The 27,965-nt window shown below is 40.5% G+C and overlaps 1 protein-coding gene across 17 annotated transcripts in view; it reads left to right on the forward strand.

Annotated features, from left to right (window-relative positions):
- Positions 1-27,965, forward strand: part of CACNA1C (calcium voltage-gated channel subunit alpha1 C) — a 479,128-nt gene that overhangs the window by 345,054 nt on the left and 106,109 nt on the right. For 10 of the 17 annotated variants that reach the window (XM_048945488.1, XM_048945383.1, XM_048945421.1 and 7 more), the window contains exons 10-14: positions 10,716-10,790; positions 12,760-12,850; positions 21,199-21,225; positions 23,319-23,479; positions 24,759-24,984. In XM_048945488.1, coding sequence (XP_048801445.1) covers positions 10,716-10,790; positions 12,760-12,850; positions 21,199-21,225; positions 23,319-23,479; positions 24,759-24,984 — 580 coding nt within the window. The remainder of the gene's footprint in view (positions 1-10,715; positions 10,791-12,759; positions 12,851-21,198; positions 21,226-23,318; positions 23,480-24,758; positions 24,985-27,965) is intronic. The other 7 variants (XM_048945500.1, XM_048945454.1, XM_048945428.1 and 4 more) reach the window with 1 other exon arrangement.

Genomic DNA, 27,965 nt, shown 5'->3' on the forward strand with positions numbered 1-27,965 from the left:
CAAGATTTATCTGCTTACACTGTGATTCCACTTCTCCTGAAGGGACATTAGAGGCAACTGTCTTTGAGGAAAGTGCCACTGCCTTACCTCCTGACAGATTGTATGTGTGTTATTTCCCATGGTTAGGAAGGTGCAGAAGGCATTCAGTGCCATGAACTCTACAGAAAATTTTAAGAAGAAATGCTATAAACTCTCAATTTGAATGTATATATGTAGAGCAAGGCCAGATCTCTTAAGCAGAGGCTTAAAGTATACTCTTAAATCACTATAAGGGCATTCACAGAATGATTTGCAAAACTGTGGAGTGTTCAGCATTTCTTGCTGAAGTCAGTAAGATTGACCAGTGCTGTAAGTTTGAAAAACAGTTATCACAGATGTAGCCTTAAGTGTCTCTCCACTGAGAGAAAAGCATCAGTGGAGCAGGATAGCAGCTGCAACCCCGAGGACTTTTTTATGTGATATAGCAAACTGTCAGAAGACAGGCTATGGTGTTCAATAATGATTGCTGACGGACAGGGAACGTGTGTTTGGAGGTAGGAACAGCTGCTGAGGGTGAGAATCAATCATATTACATTACTGCCAGATGACATCAGGGCCAAAGTGTGCCTGACATTGACACACAAATAAAAATTAGGGGTATGTACAGAAATCAAAGACAGTTTTGGCTCCAAGAGTTTAGAGTCTGAATGGGCAAAAGGTGGTATTGTAATTTTATAATTCCTTTTTTTTTTTCTTTTTTTCTTTTACTGGACAAGCAAAGCTAATATAGAAGGGAATAGCACTTTAGATACTTCATGGTACCCAAGACTTTCATTATAGACTGGCAGATAAAATATAGCAGTTGAGGCTTTATGCTTTAGTTTTGTGCAAGCTGGGAGATTTCAGCTGATGTGAGACATTCTAAATGCCATCCAGTGCCTCATAAGAGCCAACTAAGTGTGGTTTGAGCAAGGGCAGACTGAGAGAGGCAGGAAGAGCATTAACAGAGCTCCCCTGGGGAAACACCATATCCTCCTCTTCCCTGCCCCTCACAGCTATCTTAGCTCCAGCAGCCAGTTGCTTTCTTAAATGGATACACAAGCAGTCACAAGCAGTCACACAAGGAGGCAAAAATAATAGTGTTTTGTTTTAAATGCAAGTAGGGTTAGACAGGCGGCCCTGCTGTTGTGATGGCAGCATGGTGGAGCAGTGTGATGAGCTGTAGCTGATGGGAGCTTGGTGAGGCAGTGATGTCCCTATAGCACAGCATGGTGACAGGCCGTCTGGGTGACATTACACAGCTGAGCAGTGTGTTTGTGTGACTGATCTGATAGCCAGTTTTGGCACAGTTGAGGATTGACAGCCGTGAATGGCACTCAGCACTTTGGTGGAAGCCTGGAAAACTTGTGGCAGGACCCTGATACAGGCACGGCTGTGATGGAAGAGCAGTTACACGCTTGCTCTGTGACCAATCACATTTACTTATTGAATGAGAACCTTCCCATCCTCTCCAGTACAGTTTGCTAATAGGATAAAAATCTCTGGTTGGGTTTGCTCCTGAGAAGAAAAGCAGGCCTCTCATCTTGGTTATCTCATAAATGACATCAAGCCCAGAGGTGGCAGGGGAAGGGAAATGTTTCCAACTGGGGAACTGAAAATAGCTGTGGCACTGAGTCTGCCTGTTGACTGCAGCAGCTCTTCAGTGAGCAGGGTTGTAGAGGTAAGTCAACAGATGAGAGATCTGGCCTTTTAGGTCTTGAGGCCCATATTGAAATTCAGCTGAAGGGTCCATGGATGTTTGCAGTGCTGCTTACACCTTCATTTCTGTGTACAGCTCACAGGGCACAGCGTGATGTATCTCTCTTCTTTCCTGCTTGAAGAATGGCTGCAGTCAAACATGACTCTACGAGTGGCACTGAGGGACATCATTAGTGTCCATGGTGGTGATGGGTTGGCAGTTGGACTAAATGATCTTAGTGTTCTTTTCCAACATTGATAATTCTATGATTCTATGAAGAGCAAATTGTAGAGATCTGCAGGGGATGCACTAGTAGGTGCATTTGGGAGTCAGTGGAGATCAAGATGGGGAGGTTACCAATGGCATTAAAAACCAGAGGCTGAAATAAAATAACAGGAGGGCTAAACATCAGAGCAATACTTCAGTGGCAGAGTTGCATGGATCCTCACAGATGTGCAGATCAGAATGTAGGTGTATTATCTAGCTGTTTGAAGAACCATGAGCAGAATAACATGGCTATGCCAGGTCACTAATTACTTGCTTTAGCACAGCTGTGTGAGGGAAGCTTGCATAACACCTGCCCACGCTAAGCTCAGCTCAAGCTGTTGTTATCAGTCCCTCACTCTCCTGAGTGCTCCAAGTATTTGCAAACTAAGAATCTATTCTTTCTCGGCTAAAATAAAATGCCTATTCCTTTGGATTGGTGTAATTGACCTATTCTCGGTGCTCTACTCAAGAGATGTAAAAGCTTTAATTACTGGTTTGACAAGCTGACTTTAAGGACAAAACTCTTTAACTTGAATTCTTTGCTTTTCTCCTGGCTGCACAGTAACTCGGCCTGCCCAGCTAGCATGTCTCATGCTTCTGACTCACGTTATTGTGATAATAGTGTCTAGTATCAAACTAGTCATTATGTTAGCGAAAGTGTCTGAAAGAACACTACATGCAGGAGCAGAAGACAAAATTGCAAGCATTTTATTTACTAGGCACAGAAGAAATGTAACAGAGTAGGGCTTAAAAGCGGAAATTTATGTGCATTTCATACTAGAAGAGGTGATTTCGTTTTCAGAATCTGTCAGTGAGATCTATGAGTACAGCAAGGGTTCATCACTTTCCCACAGCCCTGGCTTAAGAGTGGCCTATACCTAATGCATGTGTTTATATTACCCATTGATCAGTGAACAGAACTGTTTGATTATTCATGATCAGGAAGGCATTACCTATGATCTTTGTCATGCATCCCGAATGAAGCCCGCTACTAAAAATGTCTGCACTTACTGAAAATTAATCTCTCTCAGGCACATCCTGTGCAGTGGGACTGCTCAGGGAGTGCCTTGCTGCTCTCTTTTCTTGATAATATTAAAGCTCAAATATTTTAAGTAAGCTACTCCTATATTGCATCTTCCAGCATGCACTTAACATAGAATCATGGAATTGTTCGATTTGGAAGGGTCCCTTAGAAGTCACTCAGTCCAACCCCCCTGCAGTGAACAGGGACACCCACAGGTAGATCAGGTTGCTCAGAGCCCCATCCAGCCTGACCTTGGGTGTCTCCAGGGATGGGGCACCCACCACTTCTCTGGGCAACCTGCTCCAGTGCCTCACCACCCTTACTGTAAAAATCTTTTTCCTCATATCTAATCAAAATCTCCCCCCCCCCCCCTCCTTTAGTTTGAAACCATTTCCCCTTTTCCTATCAAAACAGATCCTGCTAAAGTCTGTTGTGATTGTCTCTCCCCTTTTTTCTTATAGATTCCCTTTAGATATTGGGCATGCATAGACCACTCTTTCAGCTTGCAGGCATATCTCAGATTAAATAATCAGTCACTTCTGTTGTTCTTTCCAACAGCTTATTCACCTGTGACCCAGCCTCTGCCTAGGTGCCGTGACTGTCCTTTGAAATAATAGAATTTGTCCCCCACATTCACTTTTCATTTGCATGATGTTCTGCCAACAAGAGCCAGCCTCCAAAAGAATGATTTCCTTCTTCAATACAAGACAGTCCTCAGAGAGACCTATCTTCTTGTTCTTCTCAGCCCAGGCACAATCCCTGCCCAAACTTCCCAGCTGCAGGGCTGTGTACGCTCCTCTTGGGAAAGATTTGCGCTGTGAGCTCCTGACTCACTGAAGCATCCAAACATAAGTACAGTCTCTGCTGTCCTGACACATTCTCTTATGTGTTCAAGCTCATAAACCGTAGACCACTTACCAGGTCTTCAGGTGTCACCAACCTTGAAATGGCTTGTGACAGACAGGGATGTCATAAAACAGCTAGTGCTGCATCTCAGTCACTTTAAAGCTTGGCAATCTAGGTGGTGAGCAGCACTCCCTGGAGTGTTTCTGATGACCTAAGCAGATCAAGTTAGAACTGGCTTCTGTAATTTTTTTTGCTTCTCCCAGACTCTGCAGGGAAGACAGATTCATAGGGCTGTGAACTGAAAGAACAAAGATGCTTTTGCTGAAGTAGAGATCCTCATCAAAGTTACTGATTCACCACCCAGGTGTATATTTCTATGGATGGGCAGATGCAGAAGTTTCCTCCTGCACAGGAATTTAAGGAAACACATGACCTGCATTAACCACATTTGGACTTGAAGCTTATGTGCTGATAATTTCCACTAATAACAATGCAAGTGTGCAGAATATAAGTGGCCTTGTGATTATTAGAGGGACGAAAGTGATGAAAGTCAGAAGGATTTTGTCTTTTTTTTTAGTTGCTGATTATTCTCTCTTCAGGGCACTTTCTTGGTTGCTAATTATTTTATTCATTTTGTTTCATCAACCTTTGGATCCCTTCCCAACACATTATCTACAATGTTTGCAGCTCTCATGCTCTTATTTGTTAGATGCCTGCCAGTCTGCATTATTAGAATCTTTTTGATTTTCAAGCGATGCGCTCATGCTTCTTGTGTCTGTGTATCATTTAGTGAGTAGTTTCAAGCACATTTGATGGCACTACTGCTTACCCCACTTTCTTCTGTTCAAAATCTTAAAGAATGAGAGAGAGATCTTGCAGACCCACTTGGAATGTGCAGTTCTGATTTCTTCACTAGCACAAAGTATTTTTGAAAATGTCATAGATCCTCTGTTGTTTCACTGTCCTTTTTCTTTTCTTTTCTTTTCTTTTTTCTTTTTTTTTTTAATTGAATTGCTCCAGAATTCTGTGCTAAAAAGTATCAGACCGAGAGCAGAAAATGAGGCTATAAACCACATCCTGGCAAGTCAATGCCTTGCACTTTGGTGCATTGGCTATTGTTCCTAGCAAAGACAAACAATACAAAACATTTATCAGATGAGAAAACAAGTTTAGGATATCATACGAGGATCCAGATTTAGGGGAGAGGCATCTTTCAAGATCTGTTCTGGTAGCAGCTCTGTCATTCTGTGACCCAGCCCATCTGTCTTTCACTGCAGGGGGTTAACGCAGGTTGCTCTCATAGCTCTTGAAGGCAGAAACTCTGCACAACAGTCAATGGGCTCCTAATGCAGACTAAGGTGTTAGCACAGCAGAACCAGCAGTTACCCAGGGAAATCATTAATTTGGCCTTTTTGTAACAGTGTTAAACTCCTTTCTGGAAGGCCCTGTGCTTCTGAGTTATTTGAGACACCACTGGTTATGCAAAAACTACCTCTGCCCTTCTTGCAGGGATGCACACAGAGAGTTTTTAGTTCTTCCTTTCAAATATACATCAGTCAATATATATGTCAGAGGCTTGCAAAGGCTGTCTCTTGTCAGGGCCAGAAGTTTGGCTGTGCTTTTCTGAAATGTGCGTTCTCCCTACTGGATAAAATGAAGAAAAAATTGTGGAATGATGCATATTGCAGTTGATTATACTGTAAGAAGCAGAAAATTGGAGTATTTAATCTGAAATATGCCTGTTTAAGGTAGACAAGATGTTTGTTGTACTAAAATAAGTCCCAGGAAGATTAGCTGGCGGCAAGATAATGCATTTGTAGGTGCCAGTAATCCGCATGTGTTAATGATAGATCTCTTAATCACATGCCTGCACAGCTGATACAGATCTCTCTCTCTCTCCCCTGCTCCTCTTTGTGGATCATATAAGTTTGCTAAGCCCATGGCTGTGTCCCCTCAATGTCATAGAAAGTAAACCTGCCTTTGGTGACACTCAGGAAGGGGAGAAGGACATGTGAAAGCAAGGCTTTCTATATGAAAGATAGATGTTGCAATTTATACTGTAAAATATTTATATGTATATAAAGTGAAATGTGAGACTTACAGTGCACCATCTCAGTATTTAGCAATATTTCTACCCCTGTGCCTGTTGGTAAGCTGTGCTGCACTGTACCGGTCTTCTCAGCCCAGTTCTACTGCAACAATAAACCCTATGCTGCATCCCAGCTGCTCTGTCTTTGCTGCTGGTTACGCACTGGTGTCAAGGTCTTTTTGACTGAAGCAGATGCAACTGACAACCACTTCATGGCTCTTCATTGCTCTCCTGGGTTTGACCTTGAGTGCAACTGCAGCTCAAGCTCCCTCTCTTCTGCCAATTGCAGTCATTTGTATAACCCAAAATTAGGTTATTCAGAATGTTTCTGTTACATGTATTTAATGTCATGTTGTGTGTAATGCCGTCTTTATGGGTGTTGGCCTCTGAGTCCTTGATAAGCATTTTCACAGTTTTTCTGGACTTTTTTTTATAGTGTTTTTATAGTGTTTTTTATAGTGTTAGATTTACTGATGCATTGTGTCTGTCTTTGAGAGATACATAACCACCAAGAGCCCGGTTCCAAGTTCCCTTTCCTCTTCTCCTGTAGAAGCCTTCCTATTGCATAACTGAGCTCCTTTTCCAAACAAAAACTCTGACAGCATTCCCCACATGTATAATATGTTGTATCCCATATATCCCATGTATCCCATATATCCTATATGTGTGTATCCCATATAATAGCCACAACTATTACATTTTCCTGGAAAAAAAAAACAGGAATTGATCTAGAGAAAAATATTCACTTACCTCTGCATGATTTACTCTGTGCATGCTGCTTGCATTTAAGAACACTCACTGATTGTTCATGAGACAGTGAACTCGTGTAGCAGAATAAAAGCTGTATCTTATTTACATTAATGAATAAGATGAATGAGTACAGCATTTCTGAACAGGCAATAAGAAGAGGAAAACTAAGCAATATTCACATATTAATTAAAATGAGAGCCCTCCACTGAAGAAAAAAAAAAGATGAGCCTATTGAGATTCTGACAGCTGTCCATAAACTCATTTGTGGAATGATGGGCAGGAGAGGCACCTTGGGAAGCGGGGTTCTTAGGGCAGACAAAGTCATTCACTTGATGCACATTCTGGTAAAGGGAGCAGCCTGAATGCTTTAATTTATTCTTGTTGTGCTTGATGGAAAAAAAAAATCTTAAATCTCAGCTGGAGAATTCACAAGACTTCTTTGCTCTTTCGATTTGCTTTATAGTTCTGCGGATTCCCACTCGGGAGGCATTAGCATCAGTAATAGCTATAGTACTTAGGGCTTAGTGTAATGTGTTTCATCCACAGATCTCAAAAAGATTTGCAAGGTGAGTGCAGAATTATAATCCCCATTTTAGAGAAATGGAACAGATATGTGAGAAAGACTTGGTCATATGGCCAAGGTTACACAATAAAGTGGCAGTGACATCAGGTTAATCTGATCTCAACTAGCAGCATGGGCAAAAGGGGTGACTTAGGCCTTATTTTGCAGTGTCATTCAATACCAGCAGAAATTAGAGTGCTGGAAGAATTGGAGTCCTAATGAGCACTTCAGAATACATACTGAGGTGTATTTTTCCTTTTCTTAATCTGAAAACTCACTGCAGGTCTCTTTGAATAGGAGTGAACACACTGTTGAGTTATCTCACTGTTCCAAGTGCGGTACCCAGTGTAGGTGTCTAAGGTAAATGCCCAGCCTGTCCATGCGGCAGAGGGAGCCACTCAGAAAACCTGTGACAGGAACCTGTCTGTCTCTGGAGCTTAACTCAAATAGCTCAAATAGAATCAGAGATGTCAAGTCAGGCAATGCAGCTTCTCACATATCCAGTTCTAAAATTAACATCAAGATCTGCATAGTCATTTAGTAATGTATCCTATCAACATCTGTGACATGTGTGTGCTTTGTCTATGTTTGTGGAACCTGGTATCCTTTGCCCAGGGATCATCTTATCCAGGTTTTAAATTCTCACAGCAAGATTCATTAAAGTCAGATTCAGCAACAAGCAAGTGTGGCAACATTATAATCCATGGAGATAAATTTGAATATTAGAATTACCTCCACTGTCAAGATGACAAGACTGCCACAAATGCAAAATGCAACAGTGGTAGTGATGTTTCTGAAATGCAAATATATATTATTCCCTAAGTGTGGAAAGGCACAAAATATTTCAGTGCTACGTTGAAGGGGATTTGAAAGTGCTGTCTATCTTTTTACTTGAGCAGCTGGCTATCTCTTGGCAACCTGCCATCTAGTAATTTATTACCTGTCCACAGGGCATTTGGTTGGAGGGACATATGTTAGTGCAAGTGTAGGGCTGGTATCAAAGCTTGATGCCGGTGACATGGAACAGAGGCTCTCAAAGGGTCTTGCACATCTGCCTACAACCATTCACAGACTGCAGACTTTGTCCTTATTTCTGTCCACTAGGTTTCAGAGCTAGAATTAACACAACATGAAGCTTATCTCAGGTTTATTTTTAAGGAAGCAGCTAGACAGCATTTGCTGCTTTAGTTGCTGTAGGAATACTATGTAAGTAATGTGAAATCAGAGTTTAGGTAGTCCAGGAGGAAAACGCTGTATTCAGAGATGAACCATGCTGTGGAGAGATGTAAGAAGTGCAAATATTTCAGCGACTGTAGAGTATAAAACATACTGGTCATCATGGTTTGCACTCTATCAAAATCATGAAATACCTGCATGGTTTAAAAGCTGTTTCACTTCCCTTTGGAAAGAAGTTCCTATGCTACCTTGGAAATGTGTAATTAATGGGAGATTCCATCAACCTGAGTGAATTATGGATGTGCTCACTAAAGGTAAATTCAGAAAAAGATTGCAATGTAAGCAAAGCCACCATGATTGCATATCTTCTATGGCATCATCATAGAATGACCTGGGTTGAAAAGGAAGTTAAAGATCATCTAGTTTCAACCCCCGTGCTGTGGGTAGGATTGCCAACCTCTAGACCAGGCTGCCCAAAGGTATTCTAGCCCTATGTGGTTGTTAGTAGTTCACTGCAGTGGTTTGGAATAGTATGGTTTGGTTTGGTTTGGTTGAGGCAAACTGCCAACTCAGTGTGCTCATCTCACTGTTAGCTGCACTGCTGCACCTGGTGCAGTCCTGCAAAGGCAAACTGTCTGGTGGAAATGTCTTCTCATTCTTTTAACAACCTGCTCTCACATGTGCCAAGGAGTCACCTTCTACAGTATAGGTATTCAGTCATTCAACTACAACCCTAAGATATAACTTAATATCCCAAGGTATCAGGTGTGCAGTTGAACTGTGCGCATGAGGATACAATGCCTGTGGTGTAGTTTGGATACTGAATTGCCTTGCAAGGCAAAGCCTGTGGTAGATGGAAGATTTATGGATCTACTTGAAGGTCAAGGCCCACACTGCATCTGGCAGAACCCAGCCCTGTGGGGACCTCTGATCTGGGTACAATGAGTTGATTTTTTGAACTTGACAGCAAACAGCCCTTGTAAGAGTGCATATGTCACTGATCACATATGGAGCAGGAGGTGAGGCACCAGAATTTCCATCACTAAGTCACTTTGTGTCTAGATAGGAGGAAATGCACTTTTGTTTCAACTTCCAAAATTACAAAGAGGAAGAAGTCACTGAGATGGCATAGTCCATATAGCATGATCCTGATAGCTCTGGTCTGGACTAGAGCCCACCATTTAGAAAAACATCTCTTCATGATTAACACATTCTTGTGGTGGATTCACTACCAACATTCTTGGTGCATAGTTCCAATAATTAATTACCCTGACTGCAGAAAATGCCTGCCTTGCTTCTAGACTGGAGCTGGGCTGTGGGCAAAAGGTCTGCATCTCTGAGAACTGAATCAGAAAGAAAGCTGTGTGGGCAACAGTTGGTCTACTTCATCTCATATTCAGCCCCAGTTTATACATAAATCTTCTGTGGCAACTTCAGTTTTGAGGATTTTTTAACTGGCCTAAATGAACCTCATAGCAGCTATGCACATGACTATCCATGATACTGAAGATGATGTGAGGTGCCACATAAAATTAAGTGGTTGTCCTGCTGAGAACATACCATGTTTGAGATTATGGCCCAAATCTCCTGTCCATCCTGGCCTTTAACTTCTGGCCCTCATTCTTCTTATACATGATAGCTTTGTAATACTTTTTACTGTCCTTAACATTTACCAACAGTGCAGTGCAGTGAATGCTTGGGAGTTAGTGTCAGCAACTAGCCTGAACCATGGAAAAGACAGAGAAAAGACTGAGAAATGTAATTATCCCAACAATTTTTCTTTAGCATCTCCATCACTTTTGGAAAGTTTCTTGATATTGGAAAAATTTAGGAAAAAAAGAACAAGAAATCTGATTCAAAAATGGGCTGGTCCAGATCCTGGAACTAAAGATTAGAGGAAAACTTTGGGATATGTTGTGAGTGCCTTAGACTTATTGATTTCAGTAGTCAGACAGTCAAACAAGAAGACTTTTGCCATTGAAATCATTGGAAAAATGATTTCACCCATAAACTTCAGTTCAACCACTTATTATTCTCAGAAGATAAATTTTAAAAAGAGCACAAAGCAAGGGGAGGTTATCCTCTGATGGTCTGATATTATATTTTTTATTTTTATGTACCTTATTTTTTCATTTTGTACTTTTAATTCACGTGATGAAGTTTTCTGAGAGAAGTGGATGTCATGTGCAAGCTGAGTTCCTTGTTTTTTTCTTTTGCCTGTCACTGGCTGCATGTTCTCTATTGATGTCTTGTTCCTGGTACTTGACCATCTTGTCTGTGAAAGGAAGCACTCCAGCTGGCTTGCCTGATAAGAAGAAAGAAAAGTTTTCTTGGTTTAGTCACTCCACAGAAACCCATGGTAATGTTCCACTGCACTTGGTGTCCACACTACGCATATTTGTATGTGTGTTTGTCTATATATCTCTATAAAGACTGACACATAATGTATCTTTGTGTATTTCTGCATGTGCGTGCCTTGCTTTTGCTATTGCTTGTGCAGTGTCCTCTTCATGCACTTAAGATAATAAGCTGTTCTGCAAATCAATCTCTTGCTAATGTCTTCAAGATTGTTTCCCATTTGCAAATAAGCTCAAATATGTCTTGAAAGTGCTTTACCTCATCCTCAAAGATGGCATACCAAATATCAATGTTTTGGTGTTTGTTTTTTTTTTCCTGATGGGCTTCATCTGGATTGAAAATTTGAAGATTTTAATTACGAATGTCTCTTTTTCTTACAGTTTATTTGACTCTTCTGTGCACATCAAAATATGAATCCAGTTGATTTCTTTATTCATCTTTCTGAACAGACAAGATTTGTTAAAACATCTAGTCTTTGTAAAGAAACAGGCACCATTAGAGTACAGTATTTCATGGTTATGTCAAGAGTGCTAGAGAGACCATTATTTCATATGGTCTGTGTTCCTGAATAACACAATACAAGAACTTATAGATTTCCAAAGACATATGTTGGAAGCACTTGCATTATTGGGATTGTGTGCAGGAAAGATTTTGAGAGGCATTTCTGCCATAATGCTTATAATGCTTTCAAAGCAAGAACCCAGTACCTCTTTGGAAGAACCTTCTGATATCTTTGTAGCTTCTGAAAGGATTTCTGAGCCCATAGCTCATTAAACATCTGCCCAACTGGAATGCAGAGCATATTTACTCTGTCTCTCCTTTTTTTATTTTTTAATCAAGGACTTACTATTAGATACTTTTTATTAATGAGTAACCTATTTTGACAAGCTATTAAAGCTTCTCCCACAGCTAATAGCATGTACTATCAAGACTCACCTGTGGTATACATCCCATCTCAGAGGCCTAACTCTTCCATTACTCGTTGAAAATGTCATTTTCTGTATATTTGAAAAGAGGTGAAAAGGGAAGAGACACATTGAATGCTGTCCTTTCTTCCACCATATGTTGAATGTTAGTATGTTGAAGGAGTTACAGTTCATATAGGAGCTGGGAGAAATTCATGTAATGGAAACAGTGAATCTTTTTCATCTACAGAAGCAAATAAAATATTAAGGTTTCATAACGCATAGAAGATGTGACACCTTCTTGAATCCTAATGAAATAGGTTCACACCTAAGATTGCTTTCATTTGATGGTTATTCCATTATATTTCTGTAAAAGTGTAGGAGATTCTGTCCAGTTCTTATTTGATGACTGTCAAAATAAAATCTCTGCCACAGTTCATATTAATTAGTTTCTTTGTTGGTAATAGCTGAAAGGGTCTGAGAGTTTGAATTCCCCTCTTTACCCCTATAAGTTCAGGCTCTAAATGCAAGGTTAAAACCCATTAACAGTGGTATACAGTACATGGGCCATCAGTATTATTTATGTGGAACTTGCTATCAGGCCAACTGAAACCTTTTATCTGGATTCCTTCTGAGTCTGGTACTTGCTATTTGCACTCCACTCCAGAAGAGACTGGAAAGGGTAATAAAACGGTTGTGCTGGTGCAGGTGAAGAGGCATCTTCGTAAGTTTTCATTGAATTAAGCAAATGCTTATTTCTTGCTTTTGCCAGGTTCTCTCGTTTTTAGTGATTCTCATTCATAACAGTTCCTAGGAACTGACTCAAAAAGAAAGCAAGCAGCTGATTCTTTCCCTTTCTTTAGCATTTGAGTAAGCAGTGTGTATTCCAAAAGTCTACCAGCCCAGCTTTGTTTGTGCAGGGAGGCAGTAGACTTGCTCAGCTAAGCGCTTGATCCTCTGGAGCTGCAGCGGAGGGTCTTTTCAATAAGACTGATGTGATTCATTAATAGATGTGTCAGGTTCTAATGGCCAACCCTCTCTTTTTCTTCCCTTTGACTCTTACAGTGAGCATGCCCACCAGTGAGACCGAGTCCGTGAACACAGACAACGTCCCTGGAACAGATATTGAAGGAGAAAACTGCGGTGCTAGGCTAGCGTGAGTACATATACACAGTTATATGTGTGCAGGTGCTGGCTTGAGCTTGGTGGTTTAAAGCCAAGGCAAATGTTAAACTCGTTAAGGGGAAGGAAACCACACTATGGGTGAAAAGAGGGTGGAGAAGATCTGTTAATCCCAGTTCTTATCTTAATTGCAATGTAAACTCACTCTGGATGTTAGTAGATAGCCTCTGGGATTACACAGATATAAATAAATCACAGAATTCCCACAATAAGCAGAGCTGGGTTTGCATAGTAGCTAAAAGAAGAACTAATGGATAAGTGTTCTTATTTTAAAATTGGTCTTTAGTGATAGTTAATCAAATTCAGTATATGCAGACCAAACAGTGGAATTGACCAGTATATTTTAATTTCTCTAATGGCTCCTCTGCACTTTACAGTGCCTTGTAATTGAAATACACATGATAGCTTCCATCCTGCAGCCTGAATTATACCCTTAAAGTGCTGAGCACATCATAGTGAAAAATAAACACAGCAGTTGGGAGGGGGTAAGGCCTTCTCAAAATTACACCATTGTAGTAAGTAGACAGACTCAACAACATGTGAGATAGCACTTATGGAAGACGTTTATACTGTAAGATATGTTTTTTAGCTTCACTGTGAGCATGAATAGACCAGAGGAATCCTTTCTTCCCTTTTGCATTACTTAAATAAGAATGGACCTTATGCTGCCTGGAAATATGTTTACCCTCTTTAATTTCTGTAAAAACTGGACTAAGCACTGTGCTGGAATACTTTGAGGCTCTGTCCTGTCCTTGGACATACTTTGAGCCCTTCTGTTTGATCAACTGCTGATCATAACTACCTAAGAGGAATTCTGTTTCGTTAGGCCTGTGGTCCAGTGTTCAGACCCTGACAGTAACAGGAGGAGAAGCATGCAAGCCTGGTCTTTTCCTGCCTTTTATTCCACTTTTCTGCTCCTGAATTCATGATTTTGTGTTAGAGATCTTAGAGGAGATGCTTCTCATTTTTGCCTTGAGAGGCCGTTTATGGACCTGTCAGCCATGGATTTATCTGAAACTGCTAATGCTGCCTATCCTCACAGTCTCCTGTGGCAGCAAGTTTCAGCTGCTCGCTACCTGCTGTGTAGACAAGTAGTTTAGTGTATCTGTTTTAAGCTGATATACTACTACTTTCAGTCAATGCCCTTTCCTCCTTATACTGTGAGATTCGATGATCAACAGTTCTGCATTCAGCTAATCTATCACTTTCATGATTTCATAAACCTTGATTGTATCTCCCTCAAACACCCCTGGCCTTCTCCTCTACAGACTGAAAAGGAAGCAATGTTATCTGCATTATAAGACGTGATGTGTGGAATATGTTATAAATTCAGTCTGCTTTCCTGGAAGTGTCAGCCAGTGGCTTACAAACTCTAGAAGAAAGTATGATAGCATTCCTTCGCCTGCTTGCTGTTGTCTACCTGCTGAGTCTGGTTTAGATTATGAACTCTTTTCAGAAGGAACCAGTCAAGGTCTATTCACAGCAGTAAGGCAGTTAGAGCTCTCTCTTTAGCACCTCACTTAGCTGCCTGTGCTCTTGTCACATAATAGGAAGCAGCAGCTGGATATGTGACCACTTCTTCCAGCTGGATCTGATTTGGAGAACTATCTCTCTTCTGCAATTATGGTTCCTAACACAATGGGTCCCCTGGTGCTACACAGTGCCAACAACAATGGGAACTGTTAATATAAAGTTGCATATATTTTTAATATTACAGCTTGCATTCATTTAATGTCCTTAATCCCAGAGGATCCTAAAACACTTCATGAACTGTATGTGTAGCAATTGTTTTCACAGTGTTAGAGTTTAGCTACCTTCGGGGTAAAATGTGACAGGTGTTTAAAAACATAAGGAGAAAGGACATGAGTGTATAAGGAGGTGTATGATAGATAACTTGTTTTGCGCTGAAACAGTATGGGGAATTTTGGCAAGGAGAACATAATTCTGTAAATTGGAATGTAGCCAGGAGAACTGAAGTTTAACCCAATTCTAAACATAAACATGACTTAGAATGTAGTTTACTGAAAATGATCCAACATATCCACGGGAGAATGACAGTCCTATGGTCTGACACAGTGCACACTATGCCCACAGCGTTAGGAGAAGGAATGGCTGTATCCAATGCATTTTAACAAAGCAAAGAAAGATGACAAGAAAATGGAACTTTGTTTCTTCTTCCCATGTTGTAAATCTTAAAATTGTGCCTAAGTGTCACCAAAGCAGTACATATAAGATTGAGAGAGAAAAACAGTTTCCTTGCCTCATTCCATATAGTAGGCATATAGTAGGGAAATTGAAATCTGTTGTTGAGAAGGGGATTTTTTTTAACACCCCCTACCCAAGGACATTCAAAATCCTCAAGGCCTCAGGGAGATTGCTTTTCATCTCCAAGAGATGAATGGGAACCTTCAACCAGGAAAATGAATGACTGTATCTTTGCATTTGAAAGTGTGGATCAAAATACAAATTTGTCAGTGCTTCCTGGTTTTGTAAATTTGTGGAGCTGCAAATTCCTCTCTTATGGGTAAATTTTGATTTGTCTTGAACTCTGATTCCATCAGTAATATATAAAATGTAAGCAGGGATTTCAGAACTGATTTGAGTAGTAAGTAACATTGGTGGAACATGACTTAGAGCATTAGGATTTGGCCAGAGCATCCAATAATTAACTCAGTGCTGTTCAAGGATAGAAGTAGTTCTTCTGGGAAGTTGGGTTTTTCAAATGTGTTCTTCACATAGTACCAGTGAACTTTCAGTAAGTGTCAAGGATTGTGATCATGACATCCTGATTTACTGTAGTTGAAGGTTAAGCCCAGACTCTTGAGCACTCCTCTGCATTCTGAAGTTTGTCTTTTAGAACTGAAATGGCTAGAGAAGTTTTCTGTTCAGCTTTGAGTTTCATGTGTTGAGTTTCAGATGATTTTTGATTTTGACCAGCCTACTAAAGTCACCCAATGGCCAGAAGTCCCCACTGTCTTGCTATAAACACGTTCTTCCTGGGGGTCAGAAATTGCACTGGGCAAGCTGCAGCTAGACATGACTGAAGCATCAGGGAGATTTCGAGGCAGAGGTAATATGTTTATTTATTTAGTGGCATCAAGCTGTTAGGGCATTTAATCACCTCAGCAACACCACCACCATGGTTACAGGCTGACCTTGCCATCTGAATATCCATGTGATAAAAAGAAAGCGTACCTAGGAGACTGAAGGAGAATGTCTTTTTATTAAAGATAACTCCGTATTACTGGCTGTTCTTTTTGTTCTTATAAAAAGCTGCAGAGCTTTGAAAAGCATCATCTGTGAATGACAGAAAGATCTGCTTGAGAAGCCAGTCTCAAGCATGCCTTTTGGAAAAGGAGATCTTCCCTGACAGCCTTTCTCAGCTCCACAGAGACATATGCTACGTGAGATCAGGAGACTACCTCTCAAACACAGGCTGTCTCCTACTGATCGTTTCAAAGGAGCTTTTCTTCCTATAGTATCCATACTATCATCTGTGCTGTCTGGAGCAATGCCAGATTTAAACCAGCAGGAGTTTCAGGAGGAATGTAGTATCTAATCTTTTTGCTTAGTGTGTAAATCCAGCTTCTTAAAACTAAAACACACAAGCAAACACAAACTTTGTTCGTATTCATCCTTAGTAATTCCGCTGCCATCAGGTGAGCTGTGGAAAGGAGTATTTTCCTTCCTAAAATGATGCTATCTTTAACATGTGTCCAAATTTTTTTTAAAAAAAAAGGTCTTGTGGGGTTCCATGGAGCACTGAAAAATGTCCCACAAATTCCACAGCGTGTCATCTCTGTCATGACATTGCCTTGTACTGCACTGACATCTGTCCTGAAGTAGAAACACAACAGCTTTTATCCTCAAGGTCAGGAAGTGGAACTTACTTAATTCTGGTGTGTCACAACTTTAATAACCTGTTGCCTCCAGGTACAAAGAAATGTGTTTTCTCTACAAGTATCAGTGAGGTAAACCCAAAACTAGGAGCAATGGGTTTCTCTTTACAGGACAGCCTTATGCCTAGTAGTGAGTAATTTCTCTGAGCCTCTTTGAGGCTCAGCAGGCCTCAAATTCCTGCCGGCAGGCTGTTGCTCATAATCAACAGTAATCTGTTCTGCGCAGGATGGCAGCGTATATAATCTTCCAATACAACCAGAATGCTAATTTTCTAATACAACCATGCAGACCTGGAGTGCCACAATAGAACTTGCTTTTATATGTTAGCTAAAAAGAGACCTTTGTGGAAACTTAAGTTTCATGGAGCTGTGGTAGAAAACTGAAGCACTTGAGCTCAAAGAGGAAGAGAACTTAAAATGATCTGCTTTCCCTGAAATAATAAGCCACTTGGCACTTTCACCCTGGATGGGATTTCCATATATTTGGGGGACAGTGCAATTGCTTTTCCACTGAAGAGGGTTAAAAAAGTAAAAGAGGATAGAATAAAATGAACAATCTACACTGGCTTTTCAGAAAATGCAATGTCCTTAAAATAATATAGACAATGGAAGCTTTCCTTGGCAGCCAAACCATTGGTGATTTTCCTTTGATGCTTTTCTGTCTGTACAACAGCTCCTTATGCAACTCTTGCAATAATCAACATAGCAGCCAGTGGTAAAGCAGACAGGGTCATTTTGCTTTCGGGTTCAGTACAGTTGCCATTGGTTTTGACCTAATGAGAAGATAGATTCCTTTGAGGACCAAATTCTCAATCACATCAGGAGCTGCGGAAAGAAGAGTTTGCCAAAAGCTCTGAAACCTCTGCTGACTTTAGAAGGAAAACGCATGGCAGCAACCCTTTCATATCAGCATTCACTACTGCTCTCCAGTTTATTTATAAGCATGGCATTCTTGTTATTCACCGTCAGTTCTAGGTACATGTCTCAGGACAGCAGCATGCCCTTGTGGAGGAGGCATTATCTTCCTGCTTCATATTTTGTGACAGGCCTTACCTGTGACTTGCCAAAGGGGGAGCAGGGCTATTCTCTCACTTTTAAGTGCTGGCCTGTTTCTCCAGTCTGTTTCCCAGATCAAGAAGGCCTAATAAATAGCAAACCACTTAAACTTTAAAATAGATAGATCCAGTTTCCTTAAGGATATTGTTTAGATTCTTATTGCTGCTAGCAAACAGCCACCTCTGTCTTAAACCCAGCATCACTCCTTTGGGTCAGCATGCTCTTCAGTGCTTGATTTCAATCCGCTTCATAGTTCAAGTTCTCTGGGGATAGAGTGTTTTGCTTGAAGCTTTTAATAAACGGACAGAAATGAGAAATGATCATTGTGTATCACTGTATAATACTGCAGTATTAATTGTATTGTAGCGAAGATAGCAAGCTGAAGGTCCATTGCTTCGGGACAAATTGCAGAGATGTAGCTGAGGGTAGAACTTATCCCTAAGACTTCATTTTACAGAGAGGCTATTAGGAAATGAAAATGTTATGTCACTGTATACTCTTGTCCTAGGAATGTGTAGGAATAGGGTGGACATCTATTCTTCAGGGATTCCAACATCCCTACTAGAACAAAGAAATGCCCTTCCATCAGCAGGAAGATAGAAAGGGAAGAATGCTTTCCAAGGTTTTGTTGTGCTGCTTTATCTCTCAGAATATGGGATATCTCTGAATCTGATGTATCTGAATTGTGCTCACTGTCCCAATCTTATGCTGATAAAATTTTTGTGTTTCACTGTTTTATCCGCATGTGGTAACTTTACCTTAACCAGGTAAGGTTTAGAAGAGTTTTAGAAAATTGAACATAGCTACTCAAATGGTAAAGGCCTGATTTCTGATTTCATCTTTTTTAAGATGTAATCTGAGTTACATGGATCCTATGACAAAAACACTCAGTAGTGATCTGAAATATTTGTCATATAAGCTCTAATATCATATTTGGAAAAAAATAACCAACAACTATTTCTCAAGACATATCAGAGCTCCACCTGAGGAAGATTCCTTTCTTTCAAAGACATAAAACATCTACAGTATGAGGAGTACAAGAGATCTGTTTTTAAAACTATACCAGAGGATCTGATTCATTCTGAACCCCTGGCAAGTGCCAGTTTGGAATGTCACAAAGAGGCCATTTGATGACTTGAAAAATGCCATATGTGCATTCTGTGTATGGTGTTAACCCTCATTCTGAAAGGCGAAGGTGTCATTGTAAAAAATATGTTTCAGATTAGGGCATAATATTTTAAAAAACAGTTATTGCACAATTTGTGTTTCCAAAACTCAACTTCATTCTCGGATTCTGCCTCTAAATATAAATCTCTTCCTCCTCCCTTGTCCTGTTCTATATATATATCACACCCACTTGTGATAAAGCCTTCTGCCATAACAGTAAGGCAGTGGGGCGGGGGGAACAGCTAACCTGTCGGAGCACTGAATGCACTTGGCTGTTGCTCATAATGCTCCAAAGATGTAATTATCACATGTGTGATGAACACTACACCTGCCACATCTCTTCTGCTTAAATAAATAAAAGATCCCTTAAATGCAGCAGAGCTCCCTCACTGGAAAGCCATCATCAGAGAGGTCATCAGAGGACTTCATACTCCCTGTCTTTTACTTTCTACTGGGCGAGTACCCCATTATATCTTTCTTGCTCTCTTTCCACCCCACCTGAAGCTTTCTCCTGTGAAAGTCTTCCCTCTCTTTTTTCAGCACCAAGCCTTGTCTCACACTGCACTATTTTTATTCTCTTTCTTTCTCCTGGCCTTGTCTGATCCTTCCTGTTGCCTTTAAATCTGATCCATTACAGTAGGCAGGCCACTTTAAGCAGGACTTCTCAGTAAGATGGTGAGATTGTGGAATCTTGTGGAAGATTAATATTAAGGATATGCTGTGTAGATGCTTCACCAGCCATTCTTATTACAGTTCCATTGTCTCCTCAGCATAGTTTAGCATTCTGTTCAGCCAGTGCGTTATTTCTTCTTTATCAAAATAATTCTTGCATGTGTCTGAAACCACGCTGCTGCCTAGTATGTGGCCTAGACAAGCTGCCTGTGACATAGCAAGAAGGATGTATTCAGTGCAAAAGCTTTTATTTTTATTTATTTTGACTTGGACCATCTGCTGGTGAAATGCTTCTATCACTAAAATCTCTTCCACATAAGGAAACTGACCCATCATTTTTCGTCAGTGACCAATGTCCTCAAACAGGTTCAAGATTACTACGGGAGGTAGCGTTGGATGCTTTAAGAATTGCTTTCCCCTGTGTCTGCTAACACAGCTCCATTTTTAAGCCAGTGCAGGGAGACCATTGCTGACTGTTGTCAACAATGAATCACTTTCCTATCATAGCGGGAACCTTAAGAAATACTTCCATTCAGCAGGAAAGTCTCATTCACAGTCACTCTCCAAATCTTCATTTCTTTTGTTGTTGGTAGTGGATTTTGAAGCTCCCTAAGTCATCTCTGGTGAATGTCATTGTATCCACATACCTTTGTTCTCTCTCTGCCTGTACTAGTGTTGTACATACCACAAGACAGTCTAAGAGTTTCTGGGACTTACAGGACAAGGGGCAAGCAGGGCAAGATAGCAGCTATATAACTAGGGTTTGTCTCTAGCTTTGCCTGTAACTTCTTGTATAAAACTAATGGCATTATTGAAGAGAATGATCCTGAGTGCATGGATTTAGATAGTCAGACATGTATATAGTTTGAGCATGGCTCAACTTTCAGGAGAGCTTAATAACCAGAATTTCATTGACAGCGACAGAATTTCTGATTGTTCAGCCCATTTAAATTCAGATTGCTTTACACAGATAACAAAGACAAATAAATATGAGTGTTATTATCTAAGTATGAAAACAATCACTGTATACTGCTTTTCCCTCAATTGCTAGGAGAAAAAGAAAACATTATTTTCCCCATGATTTCATAATGTGCTTATACATCTTGAAGTGACAGGTGATATGTGAATGCAATATGTCTGTGTGTATATGTCATATATATTTTAATACAGGTATATAAACAACTAGTGACTAAAAGAAAGAGTCATACTCAAAAAATAAACTTAGTAGCAGATGTATAGTAACCCTAGCTTTAGGCCATACTTTTACCCAAGAAAAAGGCTATTTGCTGATCTTAGTAGGTGGTAGACTCCTATCACAGCATGACTTCTGCTTCATAACTCCCACCAAAAAACAGGTTTGGATATCAGGGAATCCTAATCCTGTCCAGAGCCTACGGGGGATTCCAAAGGAAAAGAGTATACATGCAAAAAATTAATTGAGCTTGTTTCTTTCTGTTGCTGTTCTCATAAAAGCCTTAGGAGGTGTGGAAAAACTTCAGAGACTTTAATGGCAATTCTTATCTTTCAGGCATCGGATCTCCAAATCTAAATTTAGGTAAGTAACTTTTGTTTTCCTCCTTTGCACTGATTTTGTTCCTTACCTTGTGGAATGGCTTATTCCTGCCTCTGTGGGGTACAGTCTTGATTCTAGGGCATGCTGCCACATTTGGTAGATTTTAGTCAATCGTTAGTCAAACTAAATAATAATATACTTTTTCTAAATTTCATACTGATATAAGGCACAGGGACTACTGAGAATATTTCACTGAAAAGTATGTATCTGATTGCTACCTCTGCATCTTGAACCATAAAAAATTAAAGCAGAAGGAAAAAAGTTCTGCCACATAATTACATTGTGCCCATAACATCAACCCTGTCAGCTCAAAGTTCTGTTTCCTACACTGGGTTCCATTACTCTGTGCTGCTTGACTGTAAGTCTTTCAACTGACAAAGTTTGATATTGAGATTATTTGTGAATTGCTCTCTTTTACTGTGAGACATGTGAAGCTTTTCTGGTGATACTTCCCTTTCTGTTGACTTAAAGCTCTTAACAATGTACATCAATCTGCTGGTGATCATCTGTGGGTTTTCTCTGTAAAAGCTGACCAAATCCATGTAACTTCACTGTTGACATCCCATTCCATTTCTGCCTCTTCTGCAGGAGTCCAGCAGCCTCCACTGAACTCTGAATTCAATGTCAATTTTATAGAAAAGTAAATTAGCTTTCACAGGAACTGAGACAAGGATTAAAATGTTACTTAAATAAGGGACAGTAATGTAAATTCAGGAATCTGCATGTGTATATATTGCCAGTACGCATCCCTCTGCAGAGTGTTGCATACTCGATCACATTCATACAGTCCATGGGTTTAATTATGTCAAGTGTAAGCACAAGAAAACATTTGTACCACCACATGGTGATGTTCCTTCTCCATTAGTGCAAAATACACAGAAAACTGTGTAAGATTGCTGATGGTTTAAGGAGAATGTAAACACATCAGTGTTGTGACCATTTTGAAAATTGAAAGATCATTTCCTGTCCACAGTCCACTTGCTAAACATGCAGCCCTGATTAAATGCTTGAGCTACCAAGACTAGATGCAAAGCTAATTACAAAGCTAAAACAGCCAGGATTTTACTGCCTGTTAAAATGCTGTTGCAAAATTCTCAGCCGGTGTGCAGTGTGCACATTGCCTGGCTTTATTTTATCTATATACTGAGCCCTGACCTCAAGTATGGCCACAGTTTATCACTGGAAATTATATGTAAGAAAAGACTAACCAAGAGATTTTCTCTCCCCCTCTGTCCTGTAATGTTTATGTGTGCATCTGAAGAGCACAACGGACACCTGTGTGTATAATGTATATAATATCTATATAAAACTATTAGTTTTATTATACAGTGGCAAGTGTTGCCTGGAGACTGGTTGCTATGCAAGTTAAATTCTGACGAGTAGGAGGTGTGTAATTAGCTTTAAATATCTTCTGTGGTTAGTAATTACCCTCAGAAATCAGTGACACAAGAGAACGTCTTCTTGGAAGGCAAACTTTAAAAGATCTGTTGATTAACAAATGGTATCCTTAGCTCCAGGCAAAAAGGTAAGGTACTGAGGTCCCCTAAATCTTTCTGTTCAGAGTTAGCTCTGGGATTACGCTAGTTTCTGATCATTGCCAACTGCTGGATACCTTCTATGGGTATTATATTTTATCTCACTCTCCAATTGTACACCTCCCATTGTACACAGTGGGAATCTTTTCGTTGACTATCCCAAGGCTGGGCCAAGTTCGATTTCAGGCCACAGGCATTATATAGAGGAAGAATAATTATTTTTGTGGGAATTGGACTGAAAGACATCTTAGGGTAGCTGTGATAGATGTCTTAATCAGATTAAGATATTGCTTGAAGAGGTTTATTCACCCTTAAATGTTGCAAATTGGTTTAGGACTAACTTTATTCCTAGAGCTAAAGAAACGATGATCACAGCTGTCGACTCAGATGAGAGTAAGAGCATGTTTCTCAGGGTGAACTTTAAAGTTATTCCCTACCATTTTCAAGCAATGAATCAAGACCAGAGTCTCTCTCACAGAGATTTGCAGTAGCCTAAAGATCTCTGTCTAAAAAGCACTTTTCCTTTTCTAATTTTTCAAGTCGCTATTGGCGCCGATGGAATCGATTCTGCAGACGAAAGTGCCGTGCTGCTGTCAAGTCCAATGTTTTCTACTGGTTGGTGATCTTCCTTGTGTTTCTCAACACCCTTACCATTGCTTCTGAACACTACAACCAGCCAGACTGGCTCACTGAGGTTCAAGGTGAGGAGAGAGTGATGGTTCTGTTTGTTTTGTTCAGTGTTAAGAGAGAGGGCTGTGGGAGAAGCTGGTGTGTTAGGCTATTAGGCTACAGAGTGTAAAAGGAACATGTGCAGCTGCAAGTAGTCCCCTTTTTGAGGAGGATCTTAAACAACACAACAAAACATCAACCCACATAAGGAGAGGTTTCGGGAAAGATATGAATCCCTCATTTTTAGCCAAAGTGATGTTCCACTGGGTGTAAGTGAAATCAGGAACTTATGCTAAATGAATATCTGCAGCCATCGGATTTCTAATTTATGGATGGCTTCTGGAATCTATAAGTTTTCCAGGGTCTTCCCCTGGAAAAGTAGGAGGACCACAAAGATCATCAGGGGTCTGGAACACCTGCCCTATGAAGACAGGCTGACGGAGCTGGGCTTGTTCAGCCTGGAGAAAAGAAGGCTGCAGGGTGACCTCATTGCAGCCTTTCAGTACCTAAAGGAAGCCTACAGACAGGAGGGGAATCAACTCTTTGAAAGGGTTGATAACTGCAGGACAAGGGGAAATTGTTTAAGTTGATGGAGGGGAGATTTAGATTGGACGTCAGGGGGAAGTTCTTTACAGAGGGAAAGGTGAGGTGCTGGAAGAGGCTGCCCAGAGAGGTTGTGGATGCCCCATCCCTGGAGGTGTTCAAGGCCAGGTTGGATGGGGCCCTGGGCAGCCTAGCCTAGCATTAAATGGGAAGGTTGGTGGCCCTGCATGTGGCAGGGGGGTTGGAGATTCATGATCCTTGAGGTCCCTTCCAACCCTGGCCATTCTGTGATTCTGTGAAACTGCATTTATGATAAATTCTAACTACCAGCAAAGTGGCAAAGAATGAGTTTTTAAATTCTTCGTTCTTCAGAACAGTTGAATCCTCACTGGACGTGAGAGCAGCTGAAAGGCTTAATTAAGCAACAGCAGGTAGCACAGCAGCTCTTCTATTCCTGCTCCCATCTGCAGATGACAAGTGTGATGGGAGATTGAGCACAGGAAGGCATATCCCTGCCGCGGAGGTTGTGTGGTTGTATAATACATCACAGCTGTATCTGCAATGCATAAGAATTGCTGTAAGCATCCTTGTAAAACATTTCTGCGGATGACATGCCCACACCTTTTAAGTCTACTCTTTCAAACAAGCTTGGATAACGTTACTCTTTCAGACTGATCCCGGAAGGGGGTTCTTACAAGCGAGGGTCAATAATCTGTTATGATCTTTTGATTAAGTTTCTTTAATCTGTTTCTGTTTGTTTTTCATGAGACACTGCCAATAAGGTGCTGCTAGCTCTTTTCACGGCAGAGATGCTGCTGAAGATGTACAGCCTTGGTCTCCAGGCCTATTTTGTGTCCCTCTTCAACCGCTTTGACTGTTTCATTGTGTGTGGAGGAATCCTGGAAACCATTCTGGTTGAGACGAAGATCATGTCACCACTGGGCATTTCTGTGTTGAGATGTGTTCGGCTATTAAGAATATTTAAAATCACAAGGTACTTTTGTGATTCTTTCAGAATGTATGAGGGCTACAGAATGTGTGTAATTTCAAGTCACTAACATGGTGCTTTTTTCACTTTTTCTACCATTACTTGGGTAGTGGGAGTGCTAGGCAAATGGTCCTCATCTTCTGTCAACCAAGGCAGGATGGGGAGGACTGAACAGATTAGATGTTCCTGATTTGAGTTGGATTGGTCAAAAGTCGGTTATAGGGGACTGAAGACACTTGATACCATGCTGATTAACCAAAATCTGGGAGGATAACGTTGAGTTTGTGCTCTGAATTCCCATGCAAAAGACCAAGTGAAAACAAAAGAGCAGATAGCCTTGTGATGTTTTCTGGTGTTTGGTGGGTGGCAGAGCCTGAAATACTACTGTAAGTCAAAACAGTATTTGAATGAGGAGTCCATACCAGCTCCAGGAGACTCAACCATGGTCTAAGTGTCAACACAAGCACCTATAGGCAAAAGGTGTTGCCAGCCTTTTTCCTTCAGAGAAGTTTGGCATGAAGCAGCAGCTCTACAAAGAAGCCAGACTTTTCCAGACTTTAATCTCTCCTATTTTTACTTTTCTTTCTGTCTTCTCTCCACAGTGGTGTCCATTAAACAGTTACTTCTTCTTGCAGAAATGCACTTCCAAAGCATCAGCTTGATTTGGAAGGAGTTTTTCAGCTTGAGGGAGGTGCAGGAGACGTCATCTCCTTTCTTACCCATATTGCAGATCTTGGAACAAATCTGCTCTTGTAGCAGCATAGGGCCTGCCTTTTCCCATTTGAGCACTGGTCAGCATCTTATATAAAGCTTGTCTGAGGTGATTAAAGAATGAATTTTATGCAGGCTCAGCTACAAAAATGTCCCTAGAATTACTGTAAATTCCCCCAAAGGAAATTTCTGACAAATTTGAGATAAAAAACTCAGGGCATTAGAAAAACATGACCAGAACTGGAAGGCAGTCAAGGTGGCAGAGCTGTGAGGCAGAAAAAAAAAACGGACTCTCATATTGTACAAAATTTACCCTTAAAACTTCTGAGCCTCAAGGCTCTGGCAGTGTTGACTGTTTTCAGAGTCAAATGGCAGAGACAGAAAATCAGTTTACAATCTTGGAGAAAGTGGCCAAATCAAGCTTGCACCTACTAAAACAGTGAAAAGGTAGTCTTTTTTTAGATATGATCACAGGAGAGAGAAAAATGTTCCAATTGACAAGAATTTCCAGCAGGAGCAATATCTTTGCCCTTTCAGAAATAGTGAAGATCTCTGGTCCAGCGGCTGTTTTTCCTGGATCTTTGGGTCTGAAAGCTATCATCATTGAATCCCAGGCCTGGTTTCTGAGGAAACCAGTAGCTGTTTCAGGCATTGGGTAATCAGATATACCCAGGGCAACATACCAACAGCTATAAAAGCATAAGCTTCTACATAGCATGCTGGAGAGGTCATTGTTTTTTCTAGGCATTTCTCCACTCCTACACAAAATATATCTAGCTAGCAGAATTCTCTAGTAGAAAGGAAAATATTGAGAGAATATTATTAATACTTTAGGAGGCTTCATCTATTGGAATACTCAGATATTCCTAAGGATTCTGGCAGAGATGTAAAGTATGAACCAGCCAGCAATAGGTCTAGTTATACTTACCTCCCTTCTGCATCATATCTGAAATCCAGTTTTTCACAGAAAAAGTATTATCTATAAAATACCTTGTGATTTGTACAGGTGTCTATGTATAATCAGAGCTGAGGAGTAACTCAAAGTGAACAATATACTAATCGGGTTTTCCCTTCTTTCCTTGTCCTAAAATATTGGCAAGTAGGTTGCATTAGTTTCAGATTTGTACATTTTTTAATTATTTGTAATTTTCTCCATGGTTTTTCCCCTCTGTGGGTGAAGTTCACCCTCATGTGGAAGGCCTTAGCACAAGCCTCCAAAGCTGCACTTCAGACCCAGTCATGTCAGACTGCAGGAGAGAATTTTCTGGCATTAAAGCAAAACTTTTACTTCATATGTTCTCCAGTAAAATATAATCTTTTACTTTATTCACTCCGCTCTACACACAGTGATAGTTTAGTGATATTTACATTATCAGTACTGCTGGAAAACACCATCTGTGTAGATGATAATATGGAAAGATACAATCTTTTAAAGGTAGGAAGAATAGTAATGATGATAGTGTAATGTTTTATGTCAAGTGTGTATTCATGAGCAGTGATATGGACATACAGTGGCGATGGAAATAGTGATAATCAGAATAATTAAAAAGGCACAAAGCAAGGAAGATTCTCTAATGAAAATATGTCAGTAGTTAGCCTAACCATTATATATCTGTGGATTTTCTGTGATAAACACCGTGCACAAATTCTGGATGCTTTAAGATAATGCACTTCTAGGAAAAGCACAAATACAGCTCCCCAATATAGAAGAAACAAGTAAAGACACTAGCAGAAATCATTTAGAAATCGCATTTAGAATTTCAAGAGCAAACATTTCTTCTAAGACTATAAATACTCTTCAGAATCATTTTGTCTTGTACATTAGTCTTAGTAATTTGGGACTCCATGCTGAGAGGCACTGAGGCACCCCTTTGCTGCCCAGATAATCTGTCTAGAGGTTTGCTGCCTGCTGGGTGCCCACATTTGGGTATCAGGAAGAGACTACCAGGTATGATAAGCTGGAAGACTACTATTCACTCCTGCTCTTTAAGGCTGGGTCACAGGAGGCAACTAGGAAATTACAAAATATTAAAAATGACTTTATATCCCCTGGGAAGATGTTGAAGAGATCAGGAGCACAGGTAGTATTCTTCTCTGTCCTCCCAGTTGGAGTTTTGAGAACTGGGCAGGAGGAGTAAAGCAGACGAATTGGATGAATATCTGTATGGATAGTGTCACAGTAAGGGTTTCAAGTACTGTGATCTTGGATACAGCTACAAGAGACTGGACATGTGGACATCAGACAGGATGCAACTGACCATGAGAGGCAAGAATAT

This window comes from Lagopus muta, chromosome 1 (assembly GCF_023343835.1).
Source record: "Lagopus muta isolate bLagMut1 chromosome 1, bLagMut1 primary, whole genome shotgun sequence".
Classification (NCBI taxonomy): domain Eukaryota; kingdom Metazoa; phylum Chordata; class Aves; order Galliformes; family Phasianidae; genus Lagopus; species Lagopus muta.